This window comes from Ambystoma mexicanum, chromosome 8, assembly GCF_040938575.1.
Source record: "Ambystoma mexicanum isolate Mex_15411 chromosome 8, UKY_AmexF1_1, whole genome shotgun sequence".
NCBI classification, from domain to species: Eukaryota; Metazoa; Chordata; class Amphibia; order Caudata; family Ambystomatidae; genus Ambystoma; species Ambystoma mexicanum.
Window position 1 is genome coordinate 815,173,699 of NC_090929.1, and position 19,324 is coordinate 815,193,022.

Here is a 19,324-nt window from a genome sequence, read left to right on the forward strand (position 1 = left end):
TCTTCGTGCGTATCCTAATTTGGTTGGGAGAACTACTGACGTTTACATATTTTTGCAAGATCCTAAAAATGGTCCAGTCGTAAGGAGATTGCTCGCAGCCATAATAGAGGATATCCTCCAACTACCTGAGTACTGTATGGAAAACATGAATCCCTCTGTCTGATGAAGACGCTCATAAACTAGTTGGAATGGTCTTTTATTTCTTGATTGAAAAACGCCTGCACCTTGTTGGATGATAAAATGACACTTTTACATTTCTGAGAGATCCTAGGAATCAATTGGCAATCAATCAATTGGTACGTGTTATAATTGAGCATGTTCCTCTATTGTCTGATACAAAACAGTGAGCATCCTGATGGGATTATCAAGCGAGGACATCTATAATCTTTTATCTTTGGTGTTTTATTATCTACTGGAAGTACATCCTCAATTGGTTTGGTGAAAAGATGACTCTTTTGTATTCATCAGGAACCCTATCAATTATCCTGCCATCAGCCAGTTGCCTGTGGAGCTCGTGGAGCTCATAGAGCAGATCCAGCTATTGCCAGAATATTTTATGAGATTGCCTGATTAAAGTTTGGTTTGTCATTCCTTAAAAATAAAAGTAGAAAATGGGCAACATTGATAGAAACAATAATGTGGCAAACAATGAGACAGCCCCATGACATGCTAGAGGCTATTGTTGTATTCGTTGGACTTACTGGTACATAATCTACACATGCATTATGTTCATTATCATTTTACTTTCTCTCACAGTATGTACTGTCTATTATGTAGATCCAAATAAGGCAGTAGTTTCTGTATATCATCCTATGCCGTAGGAGGGTACAGAAGTGGCAAGTGTAAGACCACCAAGACCTTATGTGATTGGTCCTACTCCATGGGCGCATATGAAACAGCCTAGTCTTGTAACAGATAAGTCTAAGCTTCCCTTTAGGAAAAGGTCAGCGGTGCACATTTTTCATGATTCTTGATATCCTTCGTATTATGCCAAAAGAAGACACATTTTATGACTGACCCTTCACCAGTAGCACATGTAATGACACTGATTGCATTAACACATGTCCCTATGATTCCCTGAGTAAGAAGGAACTATACAGACATACTTCATGATGGGATTATAAGAGCTCATGAGGCAAGAAGGAGACCTAAGAAAAGTACAAGGGAAGATGATCATGACTTGAATGATTATCTATACAGCACAGCACATTTGGGAAACAACGTGTGGTATCAGCACATGAAAGAGGTAGGCAAAAGAACCTCAGAGGAGGAATGATGTGTATGTGCACTCCTGCCTTATAATATTGAGAAGTCTAAGATAATCATAGCCATTGAAATAGATGTTCAGACAGCACACTGATTATCTCACATTGCACTCTGCCGAACAAGAGGTCAATTCATGGGCCGAACAGCTTATTTAGCATGGGCAACAGAATTGACAGATCCAGATGAAGATGATTATGTGCAAGACACAAAGCCAAGAGCTAGAGCCCACACTAAGAATCATGTGGTAAGATATGAACAGCCTGGAGTGAAAAGGGCGGGAATAAGATGGGAAGTAAACAAAAGACTTGAGAGCCCAGGAAAATCCACAGAAGGTATTCAAAGATGGAAGAACAGAGGCCAGATGCAGATTTGGGGATCAGTACTTTCTCCAGATGGATGGGAGGAAGGAGTAGTTAAATGCAGAGCATGGGTAATAATTGGAAACTAAAAACCAACCAATGACATTGTACAAAATGCATGCAAATGTCTTTGCGCCGAGACTTGCTAAACTACTAACACGGGTCGAAGATAAAGGAGGGCCCCTGCACATAGTGCCTTTGGAAACTGCAAAGCTGTGCTTCAGAAATAAAGGCACAAGAAAGCTTGGAGTAAACCATAACTGTGGTCGAATTTATGACGTGCCAGGAATGAGCATTGGAACAGCAATGATAATGGATCACTACTGGGCTTGTGGATCCAGAGTTTATATGAAGCTGCCCAAGGATTGGGGAAGACTGTGTTCTATAGTGAATGTTCATGTTCCAGCATTGGTGAGTCCTAAAAAAGACCTGGATATTGGTGAATTTCCCAAAGCAGATGTTCACCTGAGGAAGAAGAGATCTGCTGAAATCCTGAATCGAATGAAGACGGAGAACTATTTCTCAGCCAAGTCGATAGAAGCCTTTAATTCTATCCATACGAACACAGACTGTTTAGTAAGACTTCATCAATATTCAAGGTAATCTTCATGCCCAGGATCCAGACGGATGCAAATACTAAGTGGTCACAAATAACCAGATGGAAATTGTTGCAGATGATCAACACGACTATCAAGGGGTTCAATGCTATGAAGGAGGAGCTGAGAGCCATACGACTGATGACTCTTCAGAATAGGTATGTCCTGGACATGATCAGAGCCATGGATGGAGGTGTTTGTGCCAAAACTGGAGAATCATGTTGCACGTTCATTCCTGCTCATGACAACGAGAATGGCATCTTGACAGAAGCCATAGAAATGCTGACGAAGTTACACGTTCAAATGATAGACGAAGTGGAAGACATCGCTGATGACAGTTGGTTTGGATCACTCTTTTTGTGGGTTCCACAATGGATGGCAAATATATTCAAGTTCGTTGGAGCCTTGATAGTGATGCTGATGCTTGGATTCTGTGTGATCAGGATAATCATTTCACAATGCAAGAAGACTGCCAAAAAATCTTTGGGAATGAAGATCATGATTGAAGTTGAGTCAGGATGGAAGACCAAAGAGCTGAAGGATGAAGAAATCAGAAACTACATAAAGACCAGCATCCATGCACATAAGGGGACAAAGTTCCTGTACCCAAAGAATCTCAAGAAGTACGTGGGGAAATGGATTTACTCAAGTCCCAATGGACAATGCAGGCTTATGTCCTGGAATAAGGATGAGCATGTGAAGTCAGCAGGATGCCTGAAGGGAGTCATAAAGATATGGGTCCCAAAGAAGCATTTCTTCAGACGAGGATGTCTAGATGTGAAGGTTGATGAGAGAGTGGTTGATGAATTGCGCAGAGGTGGTAATGTAGAGGTGGAGGCAAGTACTCCCACCCAAAGCTCATCCCCCATGCTGCCTATATGTTGGGAGCCAGAGTGTGAGACACGTGCATTGCCAGTAAAAATACCTGGAAGATTCCCATTTAGAAAACTGTACATGCCTACACGACAATATGATGGCCATTTGAATGAAATCCCAAAGGAAGTGTGAAAAAAGAGCAAAAGGGAAGACTGGTAACATCATGAAGAGCAGAATTGACGCACCCAGAAGAGATGCAGAGACGAGAGAGCATAATCATTCTATAGAAGCAAAGGAGGAGGTGTTAAAGATAATCAACATTTCGGGCTCAAAATGAAGATGTTCATGCTACAGAAATAATGAAGAAGTTATGAAGTCATTTTACAAGTGTACAGTCGCAGCAACACAAGTAGACAAAGTGTTTTATTAAGGCTGGCTATGTAGTGAATAGATTGCGGTGATGTGCCAACTTATACACATAGGAAATGTAAGGACTATGGATGATTCCACAAACGCGCTTTAGCAGAGCTGAATTCCGTGAGCAGAAAGACTTTTTCAATGTGTTGCAGTTAGAAATCGAAAACTGAACCATGGAGGTGGATCAAAGAAAGGCTTAGTTGGATCAACACCAAGAAGTCAAGGCCACCTTGGGCCTGGATGTGCGTACGAACAATTACAGAACGTGTGAAAAGAACAAACCTTCTGTCTTAAGTGAGGGGCGAGAACATTGAAGATGTCAGAGGTTCATCAAATAATAGTATTTTAAATGCAGTAAGATCAAAACCATGGTCTACAGTCACGTGGCCAGATGAAAATAGACACTATGATGAACTGTATCAAAACCAAGAAGACAGAGTATGCTATAATCCCTCATATTCTCCAGCACAGATAACATTTCTACGGCCGAGTTAAAAGCCTTAATTGACTAGTAGGCTGCAGGTGTAATGATGGATGCCAGGTCTAATTGGTGGGAAGCTATGGTTATGACCAGCCCACCAGCACCTGGGTGCCAGCCTGCGTGCTTAGGTGGAATATTACAGAGGGGTTCAAGGGTGCCAACCAATTATAGAGAGACATGTAAAAGAGAGCCCTACAGTTTGTTTATCCAATGGGACATTGTGTATTTGATGACGTTTGTAGTGACCTGCACTAGAGGAGGGCTTAGTTGCCCCACCTGATATTAGAGACCCAATCACCTTCCCAAACCAGTATGGAACGTATATCTAGATTTTCCTTGTAAGCCTATCACCATTCCAAATAGGTTTCTGTAGTTTGCAACATAGGTAGATGTCAATGATGACAAGTTTGTAGTATATAACCTGCTTTTTTTATAATGTGTTGATGTGAGTGTGAAGACCGAGCGAATGCATTGATGTATGTTGTAACTTCCTGTTTTAGATAATTGACATTAAAACAGTCGTACTTTGCCAACTTTCTGAGTCCGTTTTGATTATTGATGTTTGAGTAATATTCTGCATCTCCATCTGTCTCTAAGTATTGCTACCTCGTCTTAAAGGGCTGGGTCGGATGCCCCAGTTCACTATCAAGGTCAGTGTCTACTATGGTATTAAAATCGCCGCCCCATAGTATAGGAATAAGAGGGAACCTGATCAAAAAGGAGGCAAGTTGGGAGTAAAATTATGGGTCATCGACGTTTGGGCCATATACATATAGTAGGACCACCTCCCGCCCCAATAAGTTACCGTATATCAGGACGCAGCGTCCCTGGGGGTCTATATGTATCACTTTGTGGGTGAATTTGAGGGACGTATGAAGCAGGATCATCACACTGCGGCTCTGAGTAGAGTAGGTGGTGTAATAGCGCTGTGAGTCTCATGACCTGGAAAACCTATCGCAGCCCCCGGCCAATGCATGTGTCTCTTGCAAAAAGAGGACCCAGACTTTATGTCGTTCCACATAGAGCTGCAATTTATGCATCTTGACAGGGTTGCCCAGCCCTCTGACATTCCAGCTCATGAATACTAGACCATCATCCGCCATGTAGTCGGTGGACACACTGGAGACTGACCAAGGCCAGGAGGGGATAGCTCATGGGATAAGCTGACCCGGAAAAAGGTTCCTATTGTCTCTCCAAACCAAGTCAAGCAACTTGGTAACTTTTTGTCCCCCACAACCTCCCCCTAACCCCACCCTCCTCCCAATCAGAGGAGTGAATCCCAAATTGCCCTTCAACCAATGACAACAACAGTTGCAACATTGCATCGGGGGCTGCATGCCGGGTGCAGCCCTGCCTACATCACAACAGAACGTTACATAGTAATACAAGTGTATAGTGCATTTACAGCATAGTGAAACTGAGTTATAACAGAGCGACTTCACAGTAGATTTTGCAAGTGAGAACACTACAATGAGATCAAGAACTAATTCCCAGCCAGGTGGACACCTGGAACATTAAAATGATCTTGATGTGCTCGGGTCATCCGGGGAACTGTTCTTTCAGAAATGTCACGGCCTCCTCAGGTATTGTGAAGCACGTTCCTGTTATGTTCTACCCCGAGTTTGGCCTGGTACATCATGGCATACTTCACCCCCAAATCGTGGAGCCTCTTCTTCATTGTCAAGAAGGATTTGCATTTGTTCTGCACCGCTATCGAAAGGTCAAGATATAAATGAATCCTGCTGGAGCCCAGCATTCGCTTCCCTTTGGCCCTGGCTGCCTTGAGCAATGCATCCCTGTACCAATAATTGAAAACACGTGCAATTACAGGGTGTGGAAGAGCCGCCGGTCTGGGCTTGAGAGCCAGAGAGCGGTGAGCACGCTCAATAGCAAATTGTGGTGAGAGTTTAGGACCATCCAGCAGTGTTAATAAAGTTTGTTCAACAAAATCTTCCATGGGGCCATCCTGGTTGTTTTCTGGGACGCCTATGATGTGTATATTATTGCAGCGAGACTCCAGATCTTAATTTTTCTTACTGATGGACTGCACCTGCCTTGTGAGTGAGGATACGACTGCCCTCAATGCCGTGATGTCGTCTTCCGTTATCCCAACCCTAGTCTCAACTTCGGTAACTCGTGCATCAGTCTTTTCCATTTGGGAGTTTATAGCGCAGATGGTGCCACTCATGTCGTCTAACTTAGAGTGCAGGGCAGTGAACCCCTTGTGCGTATAATCCATCATGCGTTGCAATTCAGTAGGTTCCTCCGGTGCTTGTGGTTCGCTGCCATCCCCCTCAGAAGCCCCTTGAATCTTAGGTGCTACTTTAGTGTAAATGTTAATAGAGCTTTGCTTCTTACCGCCACCCTTGGCCATGATAGCAGATCAATGCAACAGGAAGGGATCCAGGGATGCATAAGAATAGGGGGGCGAACAAGGGCTGATAATTTAGGGCTTGCACGAAGTGTGCAGTGTTGTGCAGTCACAATGAACACAAATGACAGACTTAATCTTGCTTGGAGCACGTCCAGGGGCCTTTGAGTGGCTGCCCCTCCTGAAGTCTTGGAGTTTGATAGGGGCAGTCTGACCAGGGGGGCTGGTATGTCAGCAGGGGTGAAGCCAAGACCAGTGTGAAGGAAGATGGACCGAACAGCAGCTGCGGGCCATCCAGCTGCGTCCCTCAGCAGTAGATCCCAGGTTAGTGTTATCACACTCACAGCCGAACTCCAGATATCCTCTGCATGCTCAAACCGCAGGAAGGAATGGGGGGGGCTCTTGGGGGTACCACTGATATAGCAATAGCAAGAGGGATAAATAGTCTTGATTTTCCTAAGTATGAAGGGGCCCCTCTCTCATCGATGGATGCCGGGGGTAGAAAGATGTATCAGCACGGTGTGCACTCACATCAGCAGCCAGCACCAGTGGGGGCACACAGATGCCTCTGGGCCCAGAGGGGTGAAGCACCCAGGCCAGCGACAGACAGGTTGAGGGTAGAATCAGAATGGGGGAGCCCGCATGCAGGGGACAAGCAGAAAGCAGTCCTCAGTAGAGTGACGTTGCAATCCAGAAGTTGGGTGAGCAAACAGGTCTGGGGACAATCCAACAGCTGGGGGCCACCTCCGATAGGGAGCCCCACAGCCCCATGCCAAGGTGCAAGTGTCCCTCAAGTCCACACAGAATCAAGCAGCACTCCTCTGAGCCAGTAGAACGTCAGCCCAGGGGGGTCATGAAACAGGTGAAGACAGGGTAGTGAACGGAGAGACCCTGATGAGGATCTCAATAAGTAGGACCTGCGCTCGCTCATAAGCAGGGGTAGGCAGCCCCCCATGTCTGAGCTCCAGCAGCCCCAATTCTCCAAAAGCACAGCAAGCTTGTGCCAGGAACGGAGCGAGGTATCAATCAGGAAGGGTTCTATCGCGGGACTTCAAGATCCGCTCTCAATGTAGCAGCCATGAGGGACAGCCTCTGCCGGGTACATGGCCACCAAGCCCTGCTCAACCGTACAAACAGATGGGGCGGAGAGCCGCAAGACCAGAAGTCCAGATCACTGCAGCCCGAAACACCAAGGCAGCTCTCCACAGAATCGCAGCCAACTGGATCACTACACCGGCCACAGCAGTCGCAGCCGCACACCACCACGCAGTAGTGAGCTCTGCCCAGAGCACATGCAGATGGAGAGGGCCACCAGGTCATGTCTATACGCTCCAGCAACAGCTCAGCCCTGCTGCAAATCAGGCGTAACAGCACCCACAGAGTTAAACAGACCGGAGCAGAGTTGGTCCGCCGTATTAATCACGCCACAGTGATTGAATTATGCACAGAGTAATTCGTCGAGATGAGGTCCCGGGCTGCACAGCTTGTAACTCAAGCTGCCATCTTCTCCGCGCGTGCAACAGGGGCCCTCTGCAATTTTAGGTAATACTGTATAGATTTTTTTTCAATGACCCAATGAATATGCAAACAGAAATAACAACTGTGCAAAACACACACTAATGTTGTTTAAACCATGGTGCTTAGAATGTACTGATTATGAGGGTCTACAAAGTTTTGTCACTGACCTGGAGAACTATCAACTGTTAAAATACGCCACCTGGTATCTAACTGCAGCCATACTACTGCAATACTACTTTCGAATAGCAAAATTGTTAGAATACACCAACAGCAATCAAACTACTTCAAAACATACCCTTAAAACCTGTAAAACTATCAACAGTTAGAATACGCCAAATGGCATCAAACTCCACCCATAATACTGAAATGTTACTTTTCAATCGTAAAATTGTTAGAATTCACCAATAGAAATCAAACTACTTCAAAACATACCCTTCAAAACTGTAAAACTAGAAACAGTTAGAATATGCCACCTAGTATCTAACTGCAGCCATACTACTGCAATACTACTTTTGAATAGCAAAATAGCTAGAATACACCAACCGCAATCCAACTGCTTCAAATCATACCCTTAAAAACTGTAAAACTATCAACAGTTAGAATACACCAACTGGTATATAACTCCACCCTTAATACTGCAAAGTTACTTTTGAATCGTAAAATAGTTAGAATAAACCAACAGGAATCAAACTACATCAAAATATACCCTTCAAAACTATAAAACTATCAACAGTTAGAATAGGCCAACTGGTATCTAACTGCGCCCAGAATACTGAAATGTTACATTTCAATCATAAAAAAGTTAGAATACACCAATAGAAATCAAACTATTTCAAAACATATCCTTCAAAACTGTAAAACTATCAACAGTTAGAATATGGCAACTGGTATCTAACTGCACTCATTTTTTTTTTTTTTAAAGTATTTTTATTGGTTTTCGTGATAAGATAAGACATTACAAACTCGTGAATTAAACAAGTGAAGAAGAGAGAAAGAGAGAATAAGATGGGGAGAAAGAAAGAAAGGAAAAAAACCAAGAGGAAACTTATCCTAAACAACGATAGTCTTCGTATAATGTAGTAAGTGAAGTTCGTGATGGTGGTTCAGTCCAGAGTATGGCTTCTCAGGAAGTGGGGGGGAACAGCTGCAAGAGGCATATACTTTGTAATAGTGGGGGCCTGTCATTGGGAACCGCAACAGGTGTTCAAGGGGGCTTATGGTCCGCGTCGAAGTGCATGCCCGTTAGAAGGGCCCTCCAAGCGACCAAGGAGCCGCTTGTGGCTTCTCCACTGGATGTAGTTCCTTCCTGCCAGGCTCTGGTCTCTGCCGTCGTCCACCTCGCCATTTCGTTAAACCATCGCTCGTGTCTAGGGCCCGCTGGTGTCTTCCAGGCCATCGCTATAGTTCTTTTGACAAGTATACATGAAATGTCCATCAGTTTCACGAGGTGTTTGAACTTACTCGGTCTGGGGTATGTACCCAATAGGCACTCTCCTGGTGACCATTCGTATCGCTCCATACCGGCGTCTCTACAGGATTGCTTGGCTTTCGACCAGAGTGTCGTCACTTTGGTGCAGGACCAGAACATGTGAATCATGTCTGCCCTGTCGTTCCCGCACCATGGGCATACCGGTGGAACCTTCGCGTTGAACGAGGCAACCCTGTGGGGGGTCATGTAAGTTCGATAAAGGACGTTCAATTGTATCTGGCCAAATCTGGAGTTTCTCGAGACATTCTTGGGGAATATTAGTGCTCTTTCCCATTCTTTATCAGTGAGCGGGGCCGCGAAGTCTGCTTCCCATTTCGCCCTCAGTGTCGCTCCCTTAGGGTTTGGTTTGTCGATGAGCCTGTTGTATAACCTGGAGACAGGTCTCCATCCATCAGAGAGGTCATACATTTCTTGTAGTAGAGGGTCCGAGGTAGGTTCCTCTGGCCAGGTGGGCCACTGATTCTTGGCGGTACGTTTGAGCCTATGGTACCAAAGGAACTGGCCTTTGGGCAGCCCTTCGATTTCCTGGATCGATTCAAAGTCCCTGAACACTCCATCTTCAAACATGTCTCCCCATGTGTATATCGCGGCTTCCTCCCACTTCCTTGCTATGGGGAGGTCTGCCTCCTTCTTGCACGCATCAGCCATTATGGGATGGTCCGAAGAGTATGGGTGTTGCACCTTCCTGATGTGGCAAGTCCTGGTCCATATCTGTCTGCCAAGCCCGACAACCATGGGGGTTTCCGGAGAGCGGCTGAGGGGATCCCACAGGGTTTCCTTGGGGGTTAGGTTGGTGTGGTGTTGCTTCAGCAGCCCCAGTTCAGCTGAAGATTCGTCTGACAGCCATCTTGTGATGTGACTGAGCTGGGCGGCCAAGTAGTAGAGCTGGAGATCTGGAAGTTTGATTCCACCCTCTTTATGTGGAAGGGTTAGTGTGGCCAGTGACAACTTATGCCTGTGGGGTCCCCATAAAAAGTCCTTGATAATAGCTTCCAATTTCCTGAAGAAGGGGGGCCGTATGTAATGGCAAATGTTCACGAAGAAGTATAAGAAGCGAGGGAGGATTATCATTTTAACTATCGCCGCTCTCCCCACCATTGCCAGTGGGAGTTTAGACCAGAATTTTACGGACCGTCGGAGGTTGGTGACGGCTGCTTCTGTGTTGTGCTCATGTGTGAGCTGTGGGGTGTGGCTGAGATTAATCCCCAGGTATCTGAACTTCTCGAGTTGCCATTTTATCCCTATGATTGGAAGGTCCTCCGCTGAGATGTCTCTCAATCCGGCCAGGGGGAATGCTGAGGATTTGTGTCTACTAAATTGGATTCCGGAGTATCTCGCGTAGTTGTCGAGTACCTCCAGAGCTGTCAATGCATTGAACTCAGGGTCTTTTAGGTACAAGAGAACGTCATCAGCATACAGTGATATTATGTTATAGGCGTTGCCCACCTTAATGCCGGCATCAAAGAGTTGCTGACGAAAGTATAAGGCAATCGGTTCCAGTCCCAGTATGTACAGCATGGGCGAGAGTGGGCATCCTTGTCTCGTGCCCCTCTGTATTTTCCAGGATTCTGAGACTGTGCCGCCTGTCTTGACCCTGGCCACAGGGGAGTTGTAGAGAACCTGGACCCATCTGATGAAACCATTTCCGAAACCAAAGGCCCGCAGGGCCTCCACCAGCCACTCCCAGTAGATGGAGTCAAAAGCCTTAATGGCGTCAAGTGACAGTATCGCTAGTTCTTCCTCCGAGTCGTGAGTTTCGGCCATGATGTGTTGGAGCCTCCTCAGGTTGGCTGTGGTGTTGCGACCTGGGACAAATCCGTTCTGATCTTCATGGATTATGGACCCTAGCACTCTAGCTAGTCTGCTGGCCAGTATTGAGGTGAGGATCTTGCTATCATAATTGAGCATGGCCAGGGGTCGGTACGAGTCGCAATCAGTGGGTGGTTTATGGGGTTTAAGCATGGGGATGATTATGGTTTCTCTCATGGTGTTGGGGAGGATCCCATTTGTGTAAGCTTCCTGGTAGACTTCGTGTAGGATGGGGGTGAGAATGGGTTCGTATGCTTTATAGAATTCTGGCGTAAGTCCGTCGCTACCTGGGGTCTTAGAGGTGGCGAGCGACCTGATGGCCCATCTTACATCATCGGGAGTAATGTCCATGTCTAGTTCGGTTCTCTGTTCGCTGGTTATTTGGGGTATGTCGATCTCACCCAGGGTGTCTATTATTTCAGTGGTGGGGATTCGGGCTTCATGAGCATATAGTTTTGAGTAGAACTCGGCAAATGCTTTGTTGATCCCCATCTGCGTCCTGTGGGATGTACCCTCTGCATCTATTATCTCTGTTGGCAAGTGTTTAGGGTGCTCTCTTCTGCATAACCAAGCCAGCAGCTTACCCGGTTTGTCCGATTCCCTATGGGATCGAGCGGTGTATGTGGCAAAGTCAAATTTTTCAAGTCTGTCCCAGGAGAGCTGACATTTCTCTCGGGCCGTTTTCAGTTCCGTTTCGACTCCCGGGGAGGTATCAAGAGTGGACTCCAGGCGGGTGATCTCTGATTCCTGGGCCTCAAGTGATGTCTTTAGTTGCCTGCGGGTGCCACCAGCTCTAGATATGATTTCTCCTCTGGTGACCACCTTCATGGCCTCCCACAATGTGCTCCAAGTGGAGACGGATCCCTTATTGATATCGACGTACTCCTCTAGTTTCTCGGCAAGGTCCTCTCTGAACTGTGGATCCTCTAGCGTCGCGGAAGGCATTCTCCACATGGGGATCGGGGGTCTGGGTCCTCTCTGCCTCCATTGCATAATTAACGGGGAGTGATCGGAAATAGTTCTCCCCAGATACTCTGTGGTTACCGCCAGCGGGGCTTCGTCACGGTCAATAAACAAGTAATCTATCCTTGTGTGGACGTTGTGTGGGGCTGAGTAATGGGAATAACTCCTAACGGATGGGTGTTGCATCCTCCAGATGTCTACTAGGTTGAGTTGGTCTAGTGTTTCTTCCATGGCACGGGTTGCAGGGTTGCTTGATTGGGGGGGAGGAAGCGATCTGTCCATGGTTGTGTCCAGAACACAGTTAAAGTCTCCTCCCCACAGGAAGGTTTGGCCCCGGTGGTGTGCCAGCTTGGGGCTCAATGTGTTGAGGTACGACGGGATTCCGTGTTGCGGGAAATATGTGTTAGCTAAGCAAATCGGGGTCTGTTCCATAGTTCCCCACATTATTACGTATCTGCCGTCCTTGTCAGATTCACATCCATGTAGTTGAAAGGGCACATTTGGGTTTATCCATATTAACACACCCCTTGCGTATTTGGAATATGGGGATCCTCTCACAGTTCCCTCCCATCGGTCTGCCAGTTTAGATAGAGCGTCCCCGGTGAGGTGTGTCTCCTGTAACATCGCTATCAAGACTTTCTTCCTCCTGAGATAGGACTGTATGCGGTTCCTCCTGAGGTACGAACCCATTCCCCTTACGTTCCACGTCATGACATTGAGTTGTGATGCCATTGGTGTGGTGTTCCGAGTTTAGCGTGAGGGGCAGGCGCTGCTGCCCAGTGTGGCATCAAAGCGTGATTGGTAAGTTGTAAGTGATAGGCCTCTGATTCGTCGATTCTTGAAGCGTTTCCTGTGGCCATCTCAGTGTTTTCAAGCATCAGTAGAACGAAGACTATGGTACTAACTAAACTAATAACATAACTCAAACTGGTGCGCCCAGCAACTACAACTGTGTCGCGGTGCTCAGGCGCTCTCGCGCCGTCTGTGCCCATCCGGGAGTCGGGCGCGAGTTGGGTCGGGCAGAAACTCGCCCGGTGGTTCTTTCGCTGGGGGCGGGGTTGCTGCGAGGTGGCGAGGCCAAACGAGGGTCGTTTCCATACGATATACTGTTAATTGGGTTACCTGCTTGGGTCCGGCTATTTGTGCTTCATGTGTGGACGGTGTGGAGGGTCCCTGGGGTCCGGCTCTGCTCCCCCGAGGTTCAGTCTTCCCCACCTGGGTTATCTGCACCGTCGGCAAGGTTATTGTCCTCTAGCCACATGTTGGCCGCTTCCGGATTCTCGAGGAAGATTGCCCTCCCTTTGTGAATAACTTTCAGGCGGGACGGGTACAGCAATCTGTATTTAAGGTTCAGTTGGCGAAGCCTTGCTTTGATCGGAACAAACGAGTTCCTCTCTCTTTGTACTTTCTGGGTGTAGTCCGGGTATATGGAAATCTTAGCTTCGCCCTGTATAATGGGGCCAGTTTCCCTGGAATATCTTAATATGGTTTCCCTGTCCTGAAAGTTTAGTATCTTGGCTATAATTGGCCGTGGGTGCGATCCAGGGGGTGGTCGTTTCTGTAGGGACCTGTGGGCTCTCTCCACCGAAAACCCCTGGGTCAGCCTGCCGGCCCCAACCTCCTGTAGCAGCAGGGTTTCAACATAGGACGTGGTATTTAGGCCTTCATTTCCCTCCGGGATACCTAAGATTCTGATGTTCCCTCGTCTGGCCCGACCCTCGGCCTCCTCCGCCCTCTCTTCTAGGAATGTGACTTTCCTTTTTAGGTCCGAAACTTCAGATTGCAGGGTCGCCGCGGCCGCGGACCCCACCTCTGTGGCTTTCTCCATGGCCGTCACCCTTTCCGTTAAGTTGCGGGCATCTTGGCGGATGAGTTGTATGTCAATTTTAAACTCGTCTATCTTGGAGTCTATGTGGGTCTTTAGTGAGGCAATTGCATCCATTATCTGGGAGTGGTTATCTTTGGGGTCCGACTCTTGCGAGCGAATGGTTTCGGTAGAGCTGGCCCTGGCTTGGGTGGGAGTCTTAGCCCTGGCTGAGACAAAGGAGTCCATGGTGGCGGCCCTGGTTTTTTTGGCGGCCATGTTGGGGGCGTAATAGTGGTTGCCCCGGAGTCCTGAGTCTGGAGGGGTGAAGTTCAAGGCCGCTCTCTTAAATAGCCCAGAGTGGTGTTTTAGGGTGAGTTGTGCCCAGGGGAGTCGTTGTTTCAGTAGTTAGAGGTTATCCAGGGCGCATGAGGTGGGGCGCATGAGGTGGGGCACTCCTCCGCTCTTCCGGGTGTTCTGTCCGCTATCCTGGCGCCCGTGTCTCTGCCCCTGGGCTTAAGGGTGATGGAGCCGGGGCGTTTAGGGCAGAGGTTGTCCCCTCTTGGTGAGGGAGTCCAGCTGGGAACAATGCAGGCTGTGGTTGGGGAGGGTGGTCGGGGCCGTACTCACTGTTGCTCCGCGGCCTTGCGCACCGTCACTGTCCTCCGGGTCGCCTCTAGTTTCCGGGCCTTTGGTCCAGGTAACGGGCCACAGCAGCCCAGTGCCCCAGCAGCTCCTCCGACCCAGCCAGCCAGCGGCGGCCACCCCGCAATTGAGTGTAGGCCCAGGAGGGGGGGGCCGAAGCTGTCTCCCCCCGGCGGGGAAGTCCAGTTGGGCGGCCCAGCCGAGTGGACGATGCAGGTCGCGGGTGGGGAGCGCCGCCGGGATTGTGCGCTCGATCTCTCCGCGACCTGGTGCCTCTTGGCGGTCTTCCGGGGTATCGGGCGTGACAACGGGCCACAGCAGCCCAGTGTCCCTGCAGTTCCTCCGGCTCGGCCACCCGGCAGCCGCCTCCCTGTGAAAGAGTGTACGTCCAGTGAGGGGAGGCCGCTGGTGTCGCCGCGCGTTCCTGTCCCCGGAACACGCGGCGTGTATATTTTCGAGCGGGTCTCCGGTGGTGGGGAGAAAGTTGGAGGTAGGTGGGCTCCTCACCGCCGTCTCCGATGTGCAGTGTTGCGCCTCGGCGGAGCTCAAAAATAAGGCGACTCCGGCGCGTAGTGTCATCCGAGGCCTTCCGTCGTGATGATGGGGGAGTAGGGTGAGGATCGGATGTCGGCCACAGTCGGGTGTTAGGATGAGGCCCGCTCCGCTGTGGTGCTTCTCCGCGATGTTCCCCGCCTGGGTGTGCTGGTGGGGATGCTTTACGGAGGCTTCGCTAGGCTCCGTGAGCCGCCATCTTAGATCCAGGCGCGGCGGGGGGAGGGAGTGCGTTCGGTGGTCCGCGCCGACGTCTGGGAGGCCGGAGAGTCCGACCCCTCTAGCTGGTTTTGTGCGGGATCGCCTCGCACACCAGTGCGTTCTTTCCAGGGGGCTGCTAACCCCCTGGAGCCGGAGATAAATAATTCGAAAACGGCGTCTCGGCCGGAGCCCGGCGAATCAGCCTCTGCTCGCCATCGGCTCCAGGCCACGCCCCCATCTAACTGCACTCATAATACTGCAATGTTACTTTTCAATAGTGAAATAGTCGAAATACACCAACAGGACTCATACTACTTCAAAACATACCCTTCAAACCGGTAAAACTATCAACAGTTAGAATACGTCACCTGGTATCTAATCTAGTCATACTACTCCAATACTACTTTTGAATAGCAAAATAGCTATAATACACCAACAGGAATAAAATTACTTCAAAAAATACCCTTCAAACCTGTAAAACTATCAACAGTGAGAATACGCCAACAGGTATATAACTCCACCCTAATACTGCAAAGTTACTTTTGAATCGTAAAACAGTTAGAATACACCAACAGGATTCAAACTACTTCAAAACATACCCTTCAAAACTATAAAACTATAAACTGTTAGAATACGCCACCTGGTATCTAACCGCAGCCATACTACTGCAATACTACTTATGAATAGCAAAAGTGCTAGAATACACCAACAGCAATCAAACTGCTTCAAAATATACCCTTCAACCAGCATTTGGGCCAATTGGAATATCCCAGTAAACCCAGGATATCAGGCAGCGGGAACGGTAGTGGCAGTTTGCCCTATCCCGCCAGAATTTCCAGCAGGAAACCGGCAAACTTGTAATGAGCCCCAATATTGCCATCTTCTTCAGACTCCCTATGAGCCAACTACGTCATTTCATCCTGCCATAGTCACCTAATGCAACCTGGAACTACAAACAGGAAGCTAATTTAAGTCGTTTGCACAAACAGCACTGCTTCTGACCTGAAGCACCTCATCATAGTCATGTCTGAAAAATCACACCGAGCATGGCATGTATTCTCTGACTGAGATCCTACCAGCTCTTAGTGAGAGAGAAGCAGTGTACTTCGGTTGCAATTTTATCCCAGGTGGCTGTCTTGTATGTCAATGAAGTACAATGGGCCCATGCTCCAAACAGGACGTCATCAATGGCCACAATCTAATCCACCAGCACATTTGGGGTGTTGCCATAGTATTTCAAGGTTCTCTTAGGCCTCCGATGTTCACTGCTGCTGGGGTCGCTTGGCAGCAGTAATCACCAACCCACCCTCTAGAGACCACAAGGAAAGGCAACGCATTTCCAATGGTGCCAGATAGGCCTACAGCCTACCTGCAATATATGCAGAAATCAGGACCCCTAGATGTAGTCTACATTTATGTGAATGTCAAGAGACTGACAGAAAGGAAATTCAAAACACCCTGGTGGTAACTGACAATTGTATTCGCTCTGCCCAGACTTTCCACAAGAAGGACCAAAGGGCTGCCAAAGTGTGCTCAAGAATTTTGTGACCAACAATGTGGTCTGCCACAGATACATCTTTATTCCACCAATGACTGAAATAACATAAAGGCGCTGTGAAAAATCACCACAAACGGGACAGATCCGGCCTATGAAACAAAGTACCTTTCTCTTTTCATACATATGCACACAGATAAGGGCAGAAAAAGAATTGCGAGCAAGTTGATCCACGTGTTCTAGAGGCTTTCCATCGCCTGCAGGTGATTTGGTGCTCTTTGGGATATCTGCAACATTTTTCTAATTTCCCAAAAATGCCAAATGTGTGCACCCAACACTATTGCGATATCAATGTGCACAACCCGACCAGGAACATAATAGGGTGGTGTGCTTAAGAAGACGTGGAAAGCAACAGTGCTACAGTTCTCTTGTGCCCCTCCTTTTGCGCCCCAAACATAATCGCACCTTCTTCCTTTTCAGCTCTGACAGGTAATTCGTTATACCAGCAACCTGGGCATGTGACGGCCAAATGTCGCAGGCATACGTTTTTCATTTCTTTCTTTCATAGAGGCACAATTTCAAAAGGGATGGATACAAAGCATTAGAAAATGTTATACACTGCAGCACAGACTAAATTCCTCCATTAGGTGCCCACTGTTGTGCAGTGCCCTAGGAAGCATCCTAGCTTGCCTCCTGCTTTCACGGTCCCTCTAAATATACGCACTGTTAGTAAATACTGTAGCCATCGTAAATTAATGTGCATCATTTAACTGTTAGCACATTAAAGATCATGCTTCTTCTGTCCCATTTATATTTTTACCAGCATGTACGGCTGGCTATGCAGTGTGTATCAGCAAGTGCAAATGAAGTAAGAATGGTGATATCTAACTTTCGGACGTGAAAACCAGCAATTAGCGCAAGTGTGAAACAATGCATGTGCTGAACACATTTCACTAATGGTGTAAAGTGTGTACCCATAGTTATGCTTTCACAACAATGGGGTAAGTGTTGCACAATGGATGAGGAGGAAACACAGAGAAAGGGGATACAGCCACAGATTGTTTGAAGAACAGAGATGGGGTACATTTTTGTGAAAGTGTAAAAAGTGCACAAAATCCACAGTAAACATGGCGGATCCTAGTTAGCACTCATTTTTTGAACTTCGAGTGCAAAAAGTGTAAATGCCCTATGCCTGCCTTGCGAAAGACATTTACAATTAATTCCTATAGAATCAATCTGTGTTTAGCAGGTGCTAAAAGTAGGTGCATTCTATTGAAACTCTTTTCTGCTCGCATATCATTCGGTTTTGACAGCAGGAATGGTAGGTGGACACAATAACCCTGTTCTTTGCCATCATCCCGCCAGCCAAAACAAGGAAAATACCCAGAGTGGTAGCAGGTGTTAAAAACAAGTTTAAAGAGATCACACCTTCTTTTAACACTTTTTGTTACCACCCTGGCTGGTTTCGAACCTACAAAAAGCGTGAAAGGTCTTGATGAGCATAGAGTGGGGAAGAAGAATTGTACACTCCAGAATAATTGGGGCAAAGGTAGGAGCTCAATTCACCATAACATTCAATTTAAAGTAACGTGTGCATTGTAAGCTTAAGTCAAACATTTAAAACATATGTTCTTATTCTTACCTGTAGTCTGTACATGATTTTGAGTGAATTGCGATTCTATGAGCTCCTGAGGAATACAAATATTAAATTAATGTCATAGATTATTTTAGAGTTCGACATTTTTGCTTAAAATCTGTCTAACTATGATGACTGCATGCCACACACAGTTAGTCAGTAAATACCATTATTTCGCAGCTTTACTTTGTAAAAGCATTTATATGTAAACATACAATTAATTAAACATACAGAATAAAATTAACAAATAATACATAAAGGATCATTAGTATTTTTCTCAAAACCACGTCATGACAGTGCGAAAGTAAACAAAATCCCTATTTTCAGAGACAATAAATGAAATCATATTGTCAGTCCTTCAAATTTAGCATGTGATGCACATATGATCGGTTGCCTGGTTCATTGCCCCCCCCCTGCAATGTGGTCTTGCAGCACATTAACACTGAAAGCTATTTATTTGGTTTTATATTGCGCCAAACATATTAACATAGTGAGTGTTTCCCCCTGTGCACCCTTTTGCACTCCTGCATGCTGCAACCAACACCAATACGTATATCTACCTACACTCTGCGCTCCTGGGCTGGGGGCCAGCACATCCAGATACGTCAAAGAATACCATTGCACCCTGATGTGGATCTCTGGGTGGTGCTGCGGGGAGCGGACAGCCTAAACAGATGACAAGGTCACTGGGCCTCAATCTAAGGGAGAGGATTGCTCCCCAGCTCAAGGGGTCAGGTCGCTCACAAAGAACTATGGGCCTTGGGGCCTTATGCTGAAGAGCTACTTCTGCAATCGGAACTGAGTCCCATCCATGACTCAGGGGCTGAGGCTGCATTGTTTGTAGGTGATTGCCTGGCGTCTGTGCCTGTGCATCCATTATCTCTGCGCTTCTGGCTTGCCATGCTG

General features: G+C 47.3%; 1 protein-coding gene across 2 annotated transcripts in view; it reads right to left on the reverse strand.

Moving 5' to 3' along the window:
- LOC138472476 (neurotrypsin-like) overlaps nt 1-19,324 on the reverse strand; it is a 1,741,737-nt gene that overhangs the window by 1,618,027 nt on the left and 104,386 nt on the right. For both annotated transcript variants that reach the window (XM_069610681.1, XM_069610682.1), the window contains exon 2: nt 18,425-18,470. In XM_069610681.1, coding sequence (XP_069466782.1) covers nt 18,425-18,470 — 46 coding nt within the window. The remainder of the gene's footprint in view (nt 1-18,424; nt 18,471-19,324) is intronic.